The 20,029-nt window shown below is 45.4% G+C and overlaps 1 protein-coding gene across 5 annotated transcripts in view; it reads right to left on the bottom strand.

Annotated features, from left to right (window-relative positions):
* PKNOX2 (PBX/knotted 1 homeobox 2) overlaps window positions 1-20,029 on the bottom strand; it is a 683,220-nt gene that overhangs the window by 117,595 nt on the left and 545,596 nt on the right. For all 5 annotated transcript variants that reach the window (XM_089658998.1, XM_089658994.1, XM_089658997.1 and 2 more), the window contains one exon: window positions 11,141-11,277. In XM_089658998.1, the coding sequence (XP_089515124.1) occupies window positions 11,141-11,277 (137 nt within the window). The remainder of the gene's footprint in view (window positions 1-11,140; window positions 11,278-20,029) is intronic.

Below are 20,029 nucleotides of genomic sequence, written 5' to 3'. Positions count from 1 at the left end.
TGATTCTGCTACATTCATTCTATGAATTTGTCCTTCCTTCATCTCCTCTGTTGACTGTCTGCTAGTTTCACTTTCTACAATCAAGAATTCCATTCCACTCGTTAATTCAGATGCACATGACTCCAGTCAATATTGTTCAATCAGCTCAAGCCATTTCTCCTGGTGGGTTATACTAGCATCCGAAAATATCTAATCCTCCCGATTAGAATAATCCGATTTGGTAATATATCAAATAAATAGCAATCTTCCAGAAAAACTGCAAAACTTTTTGAATCCACCCAGACCAACGGATATACGCAATGAATGCTGAAGATACGAATTGAACTCCGAAAATGAATTGGCTCAACATAACGAATATGATGAAATGAAATTCTTCAATGAATGAATGCATCCGAAACGGAACAAAAATTTCCAGTGTGCACATCAGGGCCAAATCTAGGGGGGTGCTTGGGTGGAATGTGACCCCCCCAGATTTTAGTTGAGCCCCCCCAGGTGAGTGCATCCACTGATCCATAAGTCAGTCTTGTGGGGGCAATTGATGTAAAGGGTCACTCTGATGGGGTAACTGATAATATGTTAGGGGACACTCTGATGGGGACAATTGATGGGGGCGCTCTTTATGTCTGGAGGAAAAGAAATATGATCTCCAAACACGGAAAGGTTTCTTCACAGTGAGAGCTGTGAGATGTGGAACAGACTCCCTCAAGAGTTGGTTCTGGCCAGCTCAGTGGATTGCTGTAGGAAAGTCCTGGATCCTTTCTTGGATACACAGAATATAACTGGATATAACATTTATAGGTAAAGTTGATCCAGGGAATATCCAATTGCCTCTCGGGGGATCAGGAAGAAATTTTTTCCCCTGCAGAAGCAAATTGGATCATGCTTTGCTGTTTTTTTTGCCTTCCTCTGGAACAACTGTGGGTGTAGGAGTATTACTTTTTTTTTTTTAATGGTTGAACTGGATGGACTTTTGTCTTTTTACAGCCAGACTAACTATGTAACCAGGGGCGGACTGACCATTTGGGAACCTGGGCACTGACGAGGGCCTGGGGTCAGTAGGGGTCCCTATGAGATGCCCCTGGTACCTTTTTCATAGGCTTTTTTGAGTTTGGGCAAGGACACAGGGGCCCCATGATCCCCTATTGCCCGGGGGCCCCATGAGTTGTCAGTCCGACCCTGTATGTAACTATGTAAGGAAGTACACCGACAGGGGCCCTGATGTAAGGGGGTGGTGGGCACCCTGATGTATGGGGGCACTCTGATGAGTATCCTGATGTAAGGGGGCACTCTGATGAGTATCCTGATGTAAGGGGGCACTCTGATGAGTATCCTGATGTAAGGGGGCATGCTGATGAGTATACTGATGTAAGGGGGCACCCTGATGAGTATCCTGATGTAAGGGGGCACCTTGATGAGCATCCTGATGTAAGGGGGCACTCTGATGAGTATCCTGATGTAAGGGAGCACTCTGATGAGTATCCTGATGTAAGGGGGCACCCTGATGAGCAACCTGATGTAAGGGGGCACCTTGATGAGCATCCTGATGTAAGGGGGCACTCTGATGAGTATCCTGATGTAAGGGGGCACCCTGATGAGCATCCTGATGTAAGAGGGCACCCTGATGAGTATCCTGATGTAAGGGGGCACCCTGATGAGTATCCTGATGTAAGGGGGCACTCTGATGGTGACCTTCATGTAATGGGGGACTGAAGTTAACCCTAATTTAGGAGGGGACTCTGATGGGGGCACCTGATATAGGGGGCACAGGGTGTGTTCTATCATCCTAACCTAATGACAGCCTAATACATACTAGTGTTTCCCAGGAGGTGACACCGTGTGACAGACTGTCAATGACTTACACACAGTGCTGATATAATGCCCCCTGACTTTTCTTTACTGCACCCCCAGGCTAGATCCGGCCCTGGTGCACATGTCTAATTATGAAGGCTCAATCCCGGAGCTTGTGAAGCTCAACCTAAGGTTCAGTTATATGTCCATTTATACAAAGTGTCCCCAAACCATCTCTGGCCAGTTGTCCCATCTGAGCCAAACAGTTCTTGGGGTGGGGGGTGGGGTGAATCAAATTGATGCAAATTATCTAGTAAAGGAAATCCCATTTAGTCTGCTAAAATAAACAATAACGTCATTAAATTCTACCATCGCTGAACAACAGCAACAAAAAAAAACCAAAACATAAAAGGAATATACAATTGACCAATACAAGCACAGATGGTCTCTCATCTGCAATGCACATTATTAATACATTGCACCTGGCTGCATAAACATTCATTACTGTAGACAACGCCACAAGCATCTGCACTGTATGTAGGTTGTGGACATTTAAGTCATTGAGTATTCCGTGTTTCATTTAGTGTAAGAACAAAAGATTACCAGTATGCTTTAAAGGATAATTCCACTTTCGTGGGGAAAAAAAATAGCAAATTAAAAACAAAAATATATATATATAGAATATACAATTGCTACACAAGTCATATTGTAATTGAATGTTGTTAAAAAAAATAACTTTTTCCTTTTCAATCTGCAGCGCTGTCATTTTCTGAAAAAAGCAATATGGCTTCCTGGAGGTGTTCTGTACACAGATGGTATGCAGCGCGCCCCCCCCAGAAATGTCATTTCCTACTTGTGTGATTGGCTTACTGATTTTCCCAGAAGCCTGCACTAAGATACAAGTCAGATTTAGGGTCAGATCCCCTGCAACAAAAATGCCATTTTTGGTGATATATTCCCACGCCTACTGGGATGCAGACCCTGCCAATTTCCTCATCAGAACACTTCAGGAGCAGCAGCTGATTAATAATTTTAAGAAAATAACTCCCATTCACATTCATTCTACACATGGACACAGACAAACAAACAGCTATATATACAGAATAACTAAAGGTGGAAATCTGCAACAAAGTTTGTTAAGATCCCTGCAACAGAGGGGAAAGGTTTTCTCTCAACAAAAGTGGAGTTACTCTTTAAAGGGAACTTTAACCTCTTGCCGTCCGCCTGCTGTTTATAAACGGCAGGGCGGTGGCACTCCTTTTCTAGCTGTGCGCGCTCCTTGGGAGCGCGCAGCACCGCGATCCGGTGCCCGCTGTGTCCTCCGGATCATGTGTCCCGATCATGTGATAACTGATAGGCCAATCAGTGATCACATGCAAAGTAGTAAGCAAGATGTCACTTGTGACATCATTGCTTACTACGTGTGAAATCTGTGAATGATCACAGAGGTCACATGGTACAAGGCTATTCACAACAGCCTTGTACCATGTGACAAGGTGTGACCAATCACAGCTCACACAGTAGTTCTCAATGGCTGCAAGAATGCAGACAGAGAGAAAGAGAAATGATTGCTTTTACATCCTATATGGGTGTAAAAGCAATCACTGTAAAAAAAAAAAAATCTTCATCACCCCCACAAGTAGTACAGTGTCACCATGGTGACACTGTACTGCTAGGGTGACAGTATGTAAAAAAAAAAAAAAAAAAAATAATAATATAAAAAAATAAAAAAAAAATTTAAAAAAAATGTTTAAAAATTATAATTTTTGGTTATAAACTAATTTGGATTATTATTTTTTTACTAAAACTATAACAGAATAAATTTTGGTCAAGATTTATGATGAAAGATTATTTATTTGCAAAATTTTTGCAAATAAATAAAGAATAACATAATAATAAATAAAATTAATAATAAATAAATAAACAAATAAAGAAAAACACTTTTTTTAAATTTTTTTGGACATTTTTATTTACATACCAAAAAAAATAAAAATCCCAGCGGTGAATAAATACCACCAAAATAAAGCTTTATCTGTCTCAAAAAAATGGTAAAAAATTCATATGGGTACAGTATTGCATGACCGTGCAATTGTCATTCAAAGTGTGATAGCGCTGAAAGCTGAAAATTGCCCTGGTCAGGAAGGGGGTAAAAGTGTCTGGACAGGAAGTGGTTAAAAGGCCTTTCCATTGCACTTAGTCAAAAAAACATCAACATGGTGAATAACCTGGAAAAACCTCAGTGCACCCCGAGTAAAGCAATGTTGGAATGATCAACCCAATGTTAAGAAAAGGCATTTCAATTGCACTTAGCCAAAAAATGATAAATGTGGTGCAAAATCTGGAAAATCCTCGGTGCAACCCAAATCAAGCAATGTTGGAATGACCAACCCTATGCACTTAACCATAAAAAAGGGTTAATGTGGCACATGATCTGGAAACTCATGGGTGCACCTAGGGTAAAGCATTGTTGGAATGATGTGTTGCAAGATCTGAAAAATTCTGGGCGCACCTCAGTTGAAGCAATGTTGGAGTGACCAACCCTATGCTGGTAAAAGGCCTTTACATTTCATCTAGCATCCTGGCACATGATCTGGAAACTCCTGGGTGCACCTAGGGTAAAGCATTGTTGGAATGGTGTGTTGCAAGATCTGGAAAATTCTGGGTGCACCTCAGTTAAAGCAATTTTGGAGTGACCAACTCTATGCTGGTAAAAGGACTTTGCCAAAAAAAAAAATGGTTAATGTGGTGCAGGGTCTGGAAAATCTGAGGTGTACCCAACGTAAAGCAATCTGGGAATGACCAACCTTTTGTTAGAAAAAAGTCTATCCATTGCGTGGGATCAGGAAAACCCTGGGTGCACCACAGGTAAAGCAATGTTGGGATGACCAACATCATGTTGGTAAAAGACCTTTAATTGCATTAAGCCAGAAAAAAAAAAAGGTTAATGTGGTGCAGGGTCTGGAAAAGCAACATTGGTATGAACAACCTTTTGTTAGTAAAAGGTCTTTCCATTGTGTGGGATCAGGAAAACGATGGGTACACCCCAAATCACACAATGTTGGACTGACCAACCCCGTGTTGGTAAAAGGCCTTTACATTGCATCTAGCAAAAAAAAAAAAAAGAGGTTAATGTGGTGCAGGGTCTGGAAAATCTGAGGTGTACCCAAAATAAAGCAATCTGGCAATGACCAACCTTTTGTTAGAAAAAGGTCTTTGCATTGCATGGGATTGGGAAAACCCTGGGTTCTCCCCAGGTAAAGCAATTTTGGGATGGCCATCCATATGTTAGTAAAAGACCTTTACATTGCATTTAGACAAAAAAAAAAATGGTTAGTGTGGTGCAGGGTCTGGAAAATCTGGGGTGCACCCCAGGTAAAGCAACCTTGGTATGACCAACCTTTTGTTAGTAAAAGGTCTTTCCATTGTGTGGGATCAGGAAAACCCTGGTTGCTCCCCAAATCAAACAATGTTGGACTGACCAACCCCATGTTGGTAAAAGGCCTTTACATTACATCTAACAAATAAAAAAAAGGTTAATGTGGTGCAGGGTCTGGAAAATCTGAGGTGTACCCCAAGTAAAGCAATCTGGGAATGACCACCCTTTTGTTAGAAAAAAGTCTTTCCATTGTGTGGGATTGGGAAAACCCTGGGTGTACCCCAGGTAAAGAAATGTTGGGATGACCAACCCTATATTGGTAAAAGGTCTTTCCATTGTGTGGGATCAGGAAAACCCTGGGTGCACCCCATAACAAACAATGTTGGACTGACCAACCCCATGTAGGTAAAAGGTCTTTCATTGTGTGGGATCAGGAAAACTCTGGGTGCACCCCATATCAAACAATGTTGGACTGACCAACCCCATGTTTGTAAAAGGCCTTTACATTGCATCTAATAAAAACAAAAAAAATGTTAATGTGGTGCAGGGTCTGGAAAATGTGAGATGCACCCCAACTAAAGCAATCTGGGATTGACCAACCCTTTGTTAGCAAAAGGTCTTTCCATTGTTTGGGATCGGGATAACACTTGGTAAAGCAATGTTGGAATGACCAACCCTATGTTAGGAAAGGCCTTTCCATTGCCCCGGGCCAGAAAAGGGTTAATGTGGCGGGGGAAGGTAAAAAGTAAATAATTCTCTGTTCTTTCTGCACTATTTCTGGGGCGAGCTTGATCCTCGTCAGCGCAGAACAAATAATAGGGCTGAACTGGCGTGACATTTTACTGCAGACGAAGGGTCGTTTGCAGCCGCTAATAAAAAGGATTTGACACAGGCTAATAAAGAGGAATGCATTTCTCTAATGGCCTAATTGAGCGCATTCAGCAATGCTCTGCCTGCGAGCCAGCACGGGAAATGAAAGCCAGCGGCCCTGCTACATTTAAATGCTTCCTATATGTATTTCCTCTCCAATTTTAGCCCAATGAGAAGAATTAAAAGAGCTACCGGGAGCAAAGGTATGACCATGGTGGTGTGAGAGGGGGAGATACATTCCCACCACCATCATCAGCGTAAACCCATTTCCCCAATTTCCTCTACTTCCCTTTGCCTGTCTCCCTAATTTCATTATAATTCCACGGCCAATGACTCTGTCAGCAGATCTGCAGTCATATATCAGCTATTTTATCCAGTACCATGCCCCCACAGCCGGGCTGATTAACCCTGTTCTACCTCTCTGTCGCCACAAAACTCCCGATTTCTGATCTGGTTGTAATATCATGGCCATGCTGGTCAGAAAATTGTGTATGTTCAGTATTTATACAGTGCTCACATACAGGGGCGGACTGACCATTTGAAAACTTGGGCACTGCCCGAGGGCCCGGGGTCAGTAGGGGGCCCAATGAGATGCCCTTGGTACCTTTTTCATAGGCTTTTTTTAGTTTGGGCAAGGACACAGGGGCCCCATGATCCCCTATTGCCCGGGGGCCCCATGAGTTGTCAGTCCGCCCCTGGTACATTCACATCAGTCCCTAACCCTCAAGGGGTGTTGTCAGGGATGCGGGTGTGACCAGAGATGTGTGTACTGACACAGGGAAACACAGGCTCCAGATATGGTATAAACAAGACAATTTATTAAGACTAACAATACAAATATAAATGCAGTGCACCAAACCCCAAGCTGACACAAATACATACAACAAGGTGAAACAAACCCAAACCTAAACTGATCTAGATACACAGGTACATACACATATAGAGCACAACGTAGTCAGGCAGGCCGGGTCGATAACTATCGGGCAGGTAGGTACAGGAGGAGCAGGCGGAGAGAATGGTCAGGGTCACAAGCCAGGGATAAAACAGGAGAAGTCAGCAGAGGTCAGGATCAGGCAGGGTCAGCAACAAGTCAGGCAGGAACAGGAACAGGACCAGGAATGCAGGTTACAAGGTACAGGGGCCCCTGGAAAAACACACACCAAGGCACAGACTGCAGGTCTGGCCATCCCTTAAATACACCACCTGCAATCAGCCCCAGGTGATGGCTAATTGCTGAAGTGAACCTCTGGTTGTTGAGAGCACCCGCTGGCCAGCCCTGGTACTGCAGCCCACAAGGCAGGTGAGTCCCACCACTATTGGCAAGTCCATTCCTGACAGGTGTACAATCTAAGGTCCCTAACTTACATTCATACATACACATACTAGGGACAATTTAGACAGGAGCCAATTCACCTACCAGCATGTCTTTGTGTGTGTATATATCTATATATATATATATATATATATATATATATTTATATTACACACTCACCATATTTTCAAGTACTACTTTTATGCCATTAAGGAGTCAACGAATGGTGCAAACAAATTCCAAACCAATTCTGCTGGACTTAAAGGTTTTTGTGGAACTGGGCTATGGCCACAGTCCTATGTCGGTTGTGACTTTATTATTTCCAGATTAATTAGGATTTCTTCTACGAATCCCCAATGAAAGCTCACATTCCGTTTTACAAGGCGATACACTATTACTATCCAATTAGTATTAATTTTATGTCTGCTAGTAGTAAAAGCTGAGATGACCTTGCAGTATATTCTTTGCTTGGAATACTCGATGGGCCGAAGTCCAAATGATTAGAACGGAGTGGATATATTTTGCTGGTTTTACAATGAACAAGGCTCCGAGTCGAGGAAATCTCTATGGAAAAGATGCCGTGCTTCCTGAGTCAGCACATTCACCGCGCCGGCAAGAACATTTTTTAAGAACACTTTCATTGATGGAACATCATGAAACTCTTACTAGGGTTTTCCTGCCGAAGCCTGGCAGGTGGGGTTCTACCACTGAATGGAAGTAGAGGAATGGTCTAGCATGCCAAGTAATCATACACGAGAATGGTGCTCCCTTTACCAAGATGGCCGTCAGTCCCCAAGCCACATCGTCAGGAGCCAAATTTGGAAAGCTGCACGTTGACTGGCTCAGGGTCTCCTTAGCAATTTCAGAAAACATTGGATTTTGCTACTAAGACCAAGTTTTTTTTTTATTTACATTTATTTTGAGTATTCAATTAGGCCGCAAAATTGTTTCCTTTTTATCTGTGCCGATACTATGGAGCATGAAAGCCTTGGAGACCGTGTGTTAATTTGAATTGAATGGGGCCTTGTTAAATTTATTGACATGAAATGAAAAAATCCCCACTGTGGTTTTGAACTGTCATGCTACCCAGAGGCAAGAAATTTTAATTAAAAAAAAAAAAAACTAAAGGGAAAAAAAAGAATAAAAAAGGAGCGATCCTCCTTGTCTTTCTCCATCCTCTCGTAGCAGCAGCCAGAGCCGGGAGGAATCTGCATAGTATTAGCATTCGTTGCTTGATTAAGCCCTGGTGGGGTGACATCTTCGGGAGTCACGTGGTTTACACGGACAGATCCAGACAGACAAGGTACCAGGGACAGGAAATGTCTGCTGATGGTTGTTTGCTTACTGACAATCCAACTTTTTACCTCCCTCTCTGAAGCCTAGGATAACTTACTAATAACTCCCTTGATGAAATCCAAGATAAATTCCTAAATTGGCACTTAAAGCGGACCTGGACTTAAGCAGCGTCATCCATCAAATACAGTCAAGTCAGCTGAGAATGATATAGGCAATGTCAAATTCGAGGACATGCTCTGCTGCTTTGAATTTTATGTAACTTTTTCTTTTCTACCAAATGGTTTGTTAAATTGAACTTTGCTAACAGAGGTGTAGCTTGATGCTTGTGGGACTTGATGTAAAAGTTGACCTGGGGCCTCCTGGGTGCACACAAGTTGGGGGCAGGCAGGTTCCTCTCTGAGCCGAAAGCAGTGGACTTTTATGTATTGAGATTTTCCATGAACGTATGACTAAGGTCGCCTGAGCTTGAACCTGTGGTCAGGTGCGATGCTTTGGCCAATCACAGAGCATAATGTCACAAGGGGGCGAGGGTGATCCTGCCCCCTTGTGACATCATCACCTTATTTAAGAACTGTCATCGCGGTGTCAGGCGGCGGAACCGGCGTCGAGGGTGCTTTTTTCAGGTCAATGGTGGTGGAGGGCACCATTATTGATGTTGGATCTACTTCGGGGACATTTTTTTTATTTTCAATAAAGGACTTGTCAAAGACTGCCTCCTGTCTTTTTTTAAATTACACTTTTTTTTTGTACCATGTACCGCATACTCTTTCAGTGGAATTTGGGGGCCCCTTTGCCCGTAGACCCCCACAAACACTGGCCAGGGTTGTGGGGAAGAGACCCTTGTCCCCATCAACATAAGGATAAGGGGCTTTGGGGGGAACCCCCCTGCCCCGAAGCACACTCCCATGTTGAGGGCATGTGGCCTGGTATGGTTCAGGAGGGGGGGGGGCACTTGCTTGTACCCTTTCTTTCCTGACCTGCTGGGCTGCATGTTTGGATATAGGTCTGGTATGGATTTTGGGGGAAACCCCCACACCATTTTTTCTTAAATTTCGGTGTGGGGGTTTCCCCTCAAAATCCATACCAGACCCGAAGGGCTTGGTATAGATGGGAGGGGGGACGCCATGCTGTTTTTTCTTAAATTTTGGTGTGGGGGGGGTTCCCCTCAAAATCCATACCAGACTCGAAGGGCTTGGTATGAATGGGAGGGGGGACCCCATGCTGTTTTTCTTAAATTTTGGTGTGTGGGGGGGGGTCCCCTCAAAATCCATACCAGACTCGAAGGGCTTGGTATGGATGGGAGGGGGGACCCCATGCTGTTTTTCTTAAATTGTGGTGTGGGGGGGTTCCCCTCAAAATCCATACCAGACCCGAAGGGCTTGGTATGGATGGGAGGGGGGACCTCATGCTGTTTTTTCTTAAATTTTGGTGTGGGGGGGGGGTTCCCCTCAAAATCCATACCAGACCCGAAGGGCTTGGTATGGATGGGAGGGGGGACCCCATGCCATTTTTTTCTTAAATTTTGGTGTGGGGGGTTTCCCCTCAAAATCCATACCAGGGGCAATGCCGACAATTCTTTTGACATTCAGCTGTCACCTGGGAACCCCACTGACAACTGAAATATAAATGAACGTTTTACTACTAAAATACCACATGACTCAATACTATAACTCATGCCGGATTTTAGTAACTGAGCGGTATCTTACCACATACTCAGATCCGCTCTGTAAATTGTCCCTGTTTGAAGTTCGCAATCGAACTTTCAGTAGGTTTGAATGTCGACCGTGAACCGAACAGGGGGATGTTCAGCCCATCACTACAATGTACTAGATGGATTGGGGACAGTAAAAGAAGGGGAAGAATAAGCATGTGCAGAGTGCCTCCTAGAGCTCTGTTCTATCAGCAGATGGATTGGGGACAGTAGAAGGGAAGGATCAGAGAAGACAGGATCAAACAGCCTTTTTACACAATGCGGAGGATTAACCCCTTAGGGTCCACAGTGAGTATAACAAGCATGCTTTACTGCATCTACAGACTGATTGTACTGTTGTGGGTTTAGTAGCGCTTTAATTTGGCATTTAACCGTTCAGTGGAGGACGCCGGGCACGCTCCCGGATATATAATCAGCCAACAACATGACCGCTCCAAATAGCAAATATTGTCCTAATTCACCAACGTGCACCTCGCTGTCTGCAGACCTATTGTTCACCAATATACAGCTTCAGTCTGGCGGATCCGGCGCGTTCGCCGTCCCTCCTCGTTAATGTTCAGCATCAGCACCTACCACGTTCGCTGATCTGAGCTCTGACTTTAATCTCATTTTAAAGTCATGTTGTTGGGGAAACAGAACAGAGAAGAAGAGGCGATGACAAGTGCTGCTAACACGAGAATCATGCTGACAAGTCAGCCCCAGGCTGGATTCGCACTGTACTTTGGCACATCACTGTGGAGCTGCACATTAGCATTTTACAGAGTCTGCAAGAAGATCTTTCAAGTACCTGTAGACAGCACGCTTGTCAGCTTCCAGCTGCGCCTGAGGGTCAATTGGAGCACCGGGGACAGGGTTAGCTGCCGCAGAGGATGCTGGGAGATGGACTGGCTGGGCCTTGGCGGTCTGCTGAGCGGTGGCCGTCATCTGCTCAAAGACAAGTAAGGGAGGGTTAGTATAGTGCCATCCGGCTGGAAATGTCTTATTGTAGGTCATAAGCAAACATTGCATGCGAGAACAGGCTACACACAGCTGAGACGGCGGCTTTGAGGGCTACTGTGCAATTAAAGGGGCAGTCCACCCACACGCCATTCTGTATTGAAACAGAAAGGGGACACGGCCTAATGATTGAATGGCTCGGATCCCGTCCACATGGGTGCCCCGCTAGGTAATTCTGCCATTGGTAATGATATTTATCATCGTCATCACATTGCTGATTTTGCCTATGAACCTGTATGGCAGCAACCGGTCTGAACAGGTTTGATTTTCACAAGGATGGGTTGCAGGGGTGGACTGACCATTCGAGCACTCGGGCACTGCCCGAGGGCCCAGGGTCAGTAGGGGGCCCCATGAAATGCCCCTGGTATCTTTTTAATCTTTTTTTGAGTGTGGGCAAGGACACAAGGGCCCCATGATCCCCTATTGTCCGGGGGCCCCATGAGTTGTCAGTCCGCCCCTGCTGGGTTGTTAGCACTGAGCTTATCCTCATCAGAGTCCTCTTTACATCAGGGTCCCCATGAAAGTACCTGAGTGCCCCTTAAATCAGAGCCCCCACTACATCAGGATCCCCATCAAAGCCCCTTTTACAGTAGGGTCCCCATGAAAGTCCCTGAGTGCCCCTTACATCAGGATCCCCATGAAAGCCCCTTTTACAGTAGGGTCCCTTTGAAAGCCCATGAGTGCCCCTTACATCAGAGCCCCCACTACATCAGGATCCCCATCAAAGCCCCTTTTACAGTAGGGTCCCCATGAAAGTCCCTGAGTGCCCCTTACATCAGAGCCCCCACTACATCAGGATCCCCATCAAAGCCCCTTTTACAGTAGGGTCCCCATGAAAGCCCCTGAGAGCCCCATACATCAGAGCCCCCACTACATCAGGATCCCCATCAAAGCCCCTTTTACAGTAGGATCCCCATGAAAGCCCCTGAGAGCCCCATACATCAGAGCCCCCACTACATCAGGATCCCCATGAAAGCCCCTTTTACAGTAGGGTCCCCATGAAAGTCCCTGAGTGCCCCTTACATCAGAGCCCCCACTACATCAGGATCCTCATCAAAGCCCCTTTTATAGTAAGGTCCCCATGAAAGCCCCTGAGTGCCCCTTACATCAGAGCCCCCACTACATCAGGATCCCCATCAAAGCCCCTTTTACAGTAGGGTCCCCATGAAAGCCCCTGAGAGTCCCATACATCAGAGCCCCCACTACATCAGGATCCCCATCAAAGCCCCTTTTACAGTAGGATCCCCATGAAAGTCCCTGAGTGCCCCTTACATCAGAGCCCCCATTACATCAGTGTTCCCATCAGAGTTCCCCTTAAATCATCAAAGCCCCTTTTACAGTAGGGTCCCCATTTGAGTACTCCTTACATCAGGGGTCCCCATCAGAGCCCCTCTTACATCAGGGTTCCCATCAGAGCCCATCCTTTAGCAGGGTGCCATCAGAGCCCCTCTTACATCAAGGTCCATATCAGACCCCCCCCCCATATATCAGGGTCCTCATCAGATTTCTCCTTACATCAGGGTACCCATCAGAGTCCCCCTTACATCGGAATTCCTGTCAAGGCCCCTTTTAAGGGTCCACATCAGAGCCCCCCCCCCCCCCCCATATTAGGGTCACCATCAGATTTCCCATTACACCAGGCTATCATCACAGCCCTTTACATCAGGGTTCCCATCAGAGCCCCTCTTACATCAGGGCCCTGATCAGAGCCTTCCCCCCCCACCCATATCAGGGTCCCCATCAGATTTCTCCTTCCATCAGGGTACCTATCAGAGTGCTCCTGTACATCAGGGTACTATCAGATCCCTCTTAAATCAGAGTCCCAATTAGAGCCCTTCTTACATCAGGGTCCCCCTTACATCAGAGTCCCTGTCAGAGCCGCTCAGATTCAGATCAGATTTCCCCTTACATCAGGGTACCTATCAGAGTGCCCCCTTATATCAGGGTCCCATCAGATTTCCCACCAGAGCCCCCCAGTATATCAGTGTCCCCATCAATCCCCATCATAGTCCTCCTTACATAAGAGTCTCCCATCAGAGTGCCCCTTAAATCAGGGCCCTTATCAAAGCCCCCCTCCTTACATCAGAGTCCCCCCTTACACCAGAATCCCCATCACAGTCCTCCATTACATGGGCAGAGTTGAGTTGGAGACCACAAGCAGCTTTGCTAACCTCAATCAGTTTGTGTACAATATGGATACACCCCTGACCCTGGCTGCGGGCCGCGGAAATAATCCAGCAGCAGAATGTAGTTTACAGATCCCTGCCTCAGATATTCACATCTGAGCGTGTTGTCACCCAATTCCTGAAGCACGACAATGCTCAAGATGAAGAATCCCATTATTCTCAATGGGTCTGTTCACACCTGAGAGTTATGTTGTCTAATGCCTGTTGCTGGAGGCTTGAAAAAGTACATGAGCTCCTTTGGGGCAGAATTGCATCTTTTAGGCCCACTGGACATTAATAGAAGTGCCTGAAACATATGTCACGTTTTTCCAGCACTCCTATTTAAAAGCCCATGGGGCCAAAACCAAAAAATTCTGCTCCTGAAAAACAAAAATACAAATGTGCAAATCATCACTTCTAAATCGCTTGGTTTCTCTCGCTCCAAAGGGTCTATTTATAAGACATCAGAAACTGAGCGAAATGTCACCACAATTTTTTGTAAGAGCTTATTGCCTGAATCATCGGCTCCTGTCCCTACACTAGCCACTCACATAAAGTGCGCCAAAACCCGGAGGTAGGGATTTAAAAAGACTCTGCATGACCCAAGATGGCCGCCAGGAAACGGTTCTGAAGGCAGAAAGTTTTTACCTTTAATGCATCTCTCTAAAAAACCTTCTGCATGCAACTCCCCTTATACTTACCTGAGCCCAATCTCCATCCAGCGATGTGCACAGGAGTAGCGGCTCTCTCGGCTCACTGCCTCCTCATTGGCTCAGACATAGCAGCAGAATCCATTGGCTTCCACTGCTGTCAATCACAGCCAGTGAGGAGGGAGTGGGGGGGGGGCAAGCTTACTTGAGCCCAATACTTACCTGAGCTATACTTACCTGAACCCAATCTCCATCCAGCAATGTGCACAGGAGTAGCGGCTCTCTCGGATCATTGCCTCCTCATTGGCTCAGATACAGTAGCAGGAGCCATTGGCATCCATTGCTGTCAGTCACAGCCAGTGAGGAGGGAGTGCGGGGCGAGGTCAAGCTTACTTGAGACCAATACTTACCTAAGCTATACTTACCTGAACCCAATCTCCATCCAGCAATGTGCATGGGAGTAGCAGCTCTCCACTCACTGCCTCCTCATTGGCTCAGACACAGAAGCAGGAGCCATTGGCTTGCACTGCTGTCAATCACAGCCAGTGAGGATGGAGCGGTGGCGGGGCTGCCCTGCTCTGTGTGTTTAATAGACACACAGAGCTGGCTCAGGAGCAAGTGCCCCTCATAGCAAGTGTCTTGCTATAGTGGGCACCTGGCGGGGGATGAGGGTCCAGGCCAGGAAGTATGACCTTTTTTCAACATTTTTTTCAACGCGTTTCGGACAATGACTAAGGAATGATTGTCCAAAACACATTGGAAATTTTAGCTATGTACACGCCTTTATAATAAAAAAGTATACAGTTGGATTCCATCCTGAGTGCTGACCATTCCTGTTCCTTACAAAACCCAGGACCCTGCATTCACTATATCCAGTCTCCCCAGACCCTGCATTCACAATATCCGGTCTTCCTGGACCCTTCATTCACTATATCCAGTCTCCCAGGACCCCGCATTCACTATATCTGGTCTTCCCGGACCCTTCATTCACTATATCCGGTCTCCCTGGACCCTGCATTCACTATATCCGCTCTCCCCGGACCCTGCATTCACTATATCCGCTCTCCCCGGACCCCGCATTCACTATATCTGGTCTCCCCGGACCCTGCATTCACTATATCCGCTCTCCCTGGACCCTGCATTCACTATATCTGGTCTCCCCGGACCCTGCATTCACTATATCTGGTCTCCCACAGTACACAGAACATGGAAATGAAATTATTTTAGTAAATATAAACTGCTAACTACCTTTTCTCATCAGCAGTTACAGCAGTCTTGTGACTTCTATCAGTGTCCAGCACTAACTAAAGCTTGACCCTCTGTCTGGACAGTGCTGATCGGCCCTGTGCTCATCACACGCACCCTCCCAAGAGAAGAAAAAAACTAGCAATACACACCAAACTAAGCATGTGCAGCTTGCCCCCAAGGAGGAGTTTTAATTCTGCTCTGACTGTCCTATGAGGCTATATAACCCCTGACCCTCTTTCTGGACAGTGCTGATTGGCCCTGTGCTGGTCACATGCACTCTCCCAAAGAAAGAAAAATTCTCTAGCAATACACACTAAACTAAGCATGTGCAGAGTGCCTCCTAGAGCTCTGTTCTATCAGCAGATGGATTGGGGACAGTAGAAGGGAAGGATCAGAGAAGACAGGATCAAACAGTCTTTTTTACACAATGCAGAGGATTAACCCCTTAGGTTCCACAGTTAGTATAACAAGCATGCTTTACTGCATCTACAGACTGATTTTACTGTTGGGGGTTTAGTAACACTGTACGTCAACAAGGATGTACAACGTCCTATAGCAATCACATTTGTTCTGTATGACTTAAGAGGGTTCAATGGTTGATGAGTAGAAATGGGTCACTAAATGACCTACTAGATGGACTTTTGTCTTTTTTCAGCCAGACTAACTATGTAACTTAATGACTTTGCAAAGAGAAGGCTAAGACTCCGTGTTACTATAGGCAGCAGGGGGGGACTGAAAACTCATTGGGGCAATAGGGGATCATGGGGCCCCTGTGTCCTCGCCCACACTCAAAAAAGCCTATGAAAGATACCAGGGGCACCTCATGGGGCCCCCTACTGACCCTGGGCCCTCGGGCAGTGCCCGAATGGTCAGTCCGCCCCCCGATAGACAGGTAAGTATTATATAGAGTACAGCAGTCACTCCGTGTATAAAGGATTTTCACTGGAACGGTAATGAGAAGAAACTGGCTAAGCCTGTACCATGGGGCCGATGTACGTCTGTGAGTGCCTAACAGGAGAGATCACAGGCTCTCTGTATATACCGCACAAAGGAGAAATCCTCATTTGCTGCACATGGCAGAGTCAAGGTCACTCCACTAAGTCCTGAAAAGTCCCCGGAGATCGTATTTACATCTGAGAGGTAAACATACCACCCGGCGCCTTGCAGATTGGTTTCTCAGCCCTCCGTTCTGGATGTCGTTCGGCAATATGTGGGCGATTATTCTAATCTGAGCGCAATCTTCATAGTGTGAGTTTCCGCACACCTCAGACCGGCGTGAAGCGCTCCCTATTCCTCCTTTACTGGCAGTCTAATTGAAAAGGACAGAGGCAGCAGAGATAAAAGGAGCAGCCACTGAATGCAATGAAAATGTAAATCTGGAGCCAGTCAGCTCAAAGTTTCAAAACAGCCACCAGCTGAGACGTTCTTATTGCACGGAGCTCGGGGAAGGACGCCGGCGCTCCGCATTTATGCAGCTGCTGGGGGCCAATTCAGAGAGCGGCGCGGCTGCGAGTCAGAGTTTATCTCTAAATAGATTTCTCCGCTTTGAGATAAATCTTTATTTCGTATCAGCTGGATCAAAATACAGGGAAAGTGGGACATTTAAAAGGGAAACTATAGAGCTTCCCGGTGGTTTGAGTTAACGCTGTGATGTTTACCGGAAAGCAAAATGTTACCTTTCTGTACCGGCTGTTACATATTTGTGAACAGATTTGCGGATTCTCTCTGTGATGTCTTCGCCATCAACAGGCAGCCAATTTCATTTTTGGAATCTAGTAATCAAAACCTATATCAGCCTTGGTCAACTAGAGTTCCAGGGAACCCTCCGGTTCCTTAAGAGGTGGCAAAGGGTTTCTTGAGTAAGGAGCAATTGTGGATTCTCTCTGTAATGTCTTTGCTATCAACAGGCAGCCAATTTCATTTTTGGAATCTAGTAATGAAAACCTATATCAGCCTTGTTCAACTAGAGTTCCAGGGAACCCTACGGCTCCTTAAGAGGTGGCAAAGGGTTCCTTGAGTAAGGAGCAATTGCGGATTCTCTCTGTGATGTCTTCACTATTAACAGGCTGCCAATTTCATTTTTGGAATCTAGTAATCAAAACTTATATCAGCCTTGGTCAACTAGAGTTCCAGGGAACCCTAGGGTTCCTTAAGAGGTGGCAAGGGGTTCCTTGAGTAAGGAGCAATTGCGGATTCTCTCTGTAATGTCTTTGCTATCAATAGGCAGCCAATTTCATTTTTGGAATCTAGTAATGAAAACCTATATCAGCCTTGTTCAACTAGAGTTCCAGGGAACCTTACGGCTCCTTAAGAGGTGGCAAAGCGTTCCTTGAGTAAGGAGCAATTGCAGATTCTCTCTGTGATGTCTTCACTATTAAAGGCTGCCAATTTCATTTTTGGAATCTAGTAATCAAAACTTATATCAGCCTTGGTCAACTAGAGTTCCAGGGAACCCTAGGGTTCCTTAAGAGGTGGCAAGGGGTTCCTTGAGTAAGGAGCAATTGCGGATTCTCTCTGTGATGTCTTTCCTATCAACAGGCAGCCAATTTTATTTTTGGAATCTAGTAATGAAAACCTATATCAGCCTTGGTCAACTAGAGTTCCAGAGAACCCTCCGGTTCTTTAAGAGGTGGCAAAGGGTTCCTTGAGTAAGGAGCAATTGCGGATTCTCTCTTGAGGTGATTGTAGCCGTATTAGTGCATTTGCGACAGGAATAATTGAGTACTGTCCGTGATACTTTTTTTTATTTGCACTAACATACAATTTTGAGGACAAGCTTTCGGGGAATGTCCCCTTCTTTAGGTCTAAGCAGGACTGCTTGACCTGAAGAAGGGGACATTCCCCGAAAGCTTGTCCTCAAAATTGTATGTTAGTGCAAATAAAAAAAGTATCACGGACAGTACTCAATTGCTCCGGATTCTCTCTGTAATGTCTTTGCTATCAATAGGCAGCCAATTTCATTTTTGGAATCTAGTAATGAAAACCTATATCAGCCTTGTTCAACTAGAGTTCCAGGGAACCTTACGGCTCCTTAAGAGGTGGCAAAGCGTTCCTTGAGTAAGGAGCAATTGCAGATTCTCTCTGTGATGTCTTCACTATTAAAGGCTGCCAATTTCATTTTTGGAATCTAGTAATCAAAACTTATATCAGCCTTGGTCAACTAGAGTTCCAGGGAACCCTAGGGTTCCTTAAGAGGTGGCAAGGGGTTCCTTGAGTAAGGAGCAATTGCGGATTCTCTCTGTGATGTCTTTCCTATCAACAGGCAGCCAATTTTATTTTTGGAATCTAGTAATGAAAACCTATATCAGCCTTGGTCAACTAGAGTTCCAGGGAACCCTACGGTTCCTTAAGAGGTGGCAAGGGGTTCCTTGAGTAAGGAACAATTGCGGATTCTCTCTGTGATGTCTTCACTATCAACAGGCGGCCAATTTCATTTTTGGGATCTAGTAATCAAAACTTATATCAGCCTTGGTTAACTAGAGTTCCAGGGAACCCTCCGGTTCCTTAAGAGGTGGCAAGGGGTTCCTTGAGTAAGGAGAAATTGTGGATTCTCTCTGTGATGTCTTTGCTATCAACAGGCAGCCAATTTCATTTTTGGAATCTAGTAATGAAAACCTATATCAGCCTTGGTGAACTAGAGTTCCAGGGAACCCTCCGGTTCCTTAAGAGGTGGCAAAGGGTTCCTTGAGTAAGGAGCAACTGCTGACTCTCAGATATGTAACCACTGAAACCAACCTTTTCAGATACAGTTGTGCCTAAAAGTTTGCATGTCCTGGCAGAAATGGTGAAATGTTGGCATTGGTACAGAAAATATGACTGATCATGCCAAGGAACTGTCTTTTATTTAACCTCATGATACCGACCGTATACAAATATGCGGCCTCCCGGTGGATGGGCCTTGACGCCGAGCCGCCGCAAATTTGTGTACCATTTGAAAACACATATTTGCTGAGAGGTTCCCAGCGCATATGTCAGTGTCTCTTGAAAAGGTCCCAATCTCCCCTTGCGATTGGGACCTTTTCCGATCATGTGACAGCGAATCATGGCAGTCACATGACCCTAAAACCCGACCCCGCCTCCCGGCATCTGAAACCCCTTAAAGGGTCGGGAGGCGCCGGCATGAAGAGGTTAAGGATAGTGATCATATGAAGCCATTTATTATCACATAGTTGTTTGGCTCTTTTTTAAATCCTAATGATGACAGAAATCACCCAAATAGCCCTGATCGAAAGTTTCCCTCCCCTGGAATGTTTAGCATTGGTAGACACACACGGGTTAAAATGGCAATTAAAGGTTAATTTACCACATCTGTGGCTTTTTAAATTGCAGTTAGTGTTTGTGTATAAATAGTCAATGAGTTTGCTAGCTCTCATGTGGATGCACTGAGCAGGCTAGATACTGAGCCATGGAGAGCAGAAAAGAACTGTCAAAAGACCAGCATAACAAGGTATTGGAACTTATAAAGATGGAAAAGGATATAAAAAGACATCCAAAGCCTTGAAGATGCCAGTCAGTACTGTTCAATTGCTTATTATTAAGCCAAGGTCAGGTAAACCAAGAAAGATTGCAGCCACAACAGCTGGAAGAATTTTTTGGGATACAAAGAGAAACCCACAG

The sequence above is a fragment of the Staurois parvus genome, unplaced genomic scaffold (genome assembly GCF_062004578.1).
Source record: "Staurois parvus isolate SC_StPar_1 unplaced genomic scaffold, SC_StPar_1.0 ptg001122l, whole genome shotgun sequence".
NCBI classification, from domain to species: Eukaryota; Metazoa; Chordata; class Amphibia; order Anura; family Ranidae; genus Staurois; species Staurois parvus.
The sequence above is the reverse complement of the archived record's forward strand: the minus strand, read 5'-3'. Positions and strand labels throughout refer to the sequence as shown.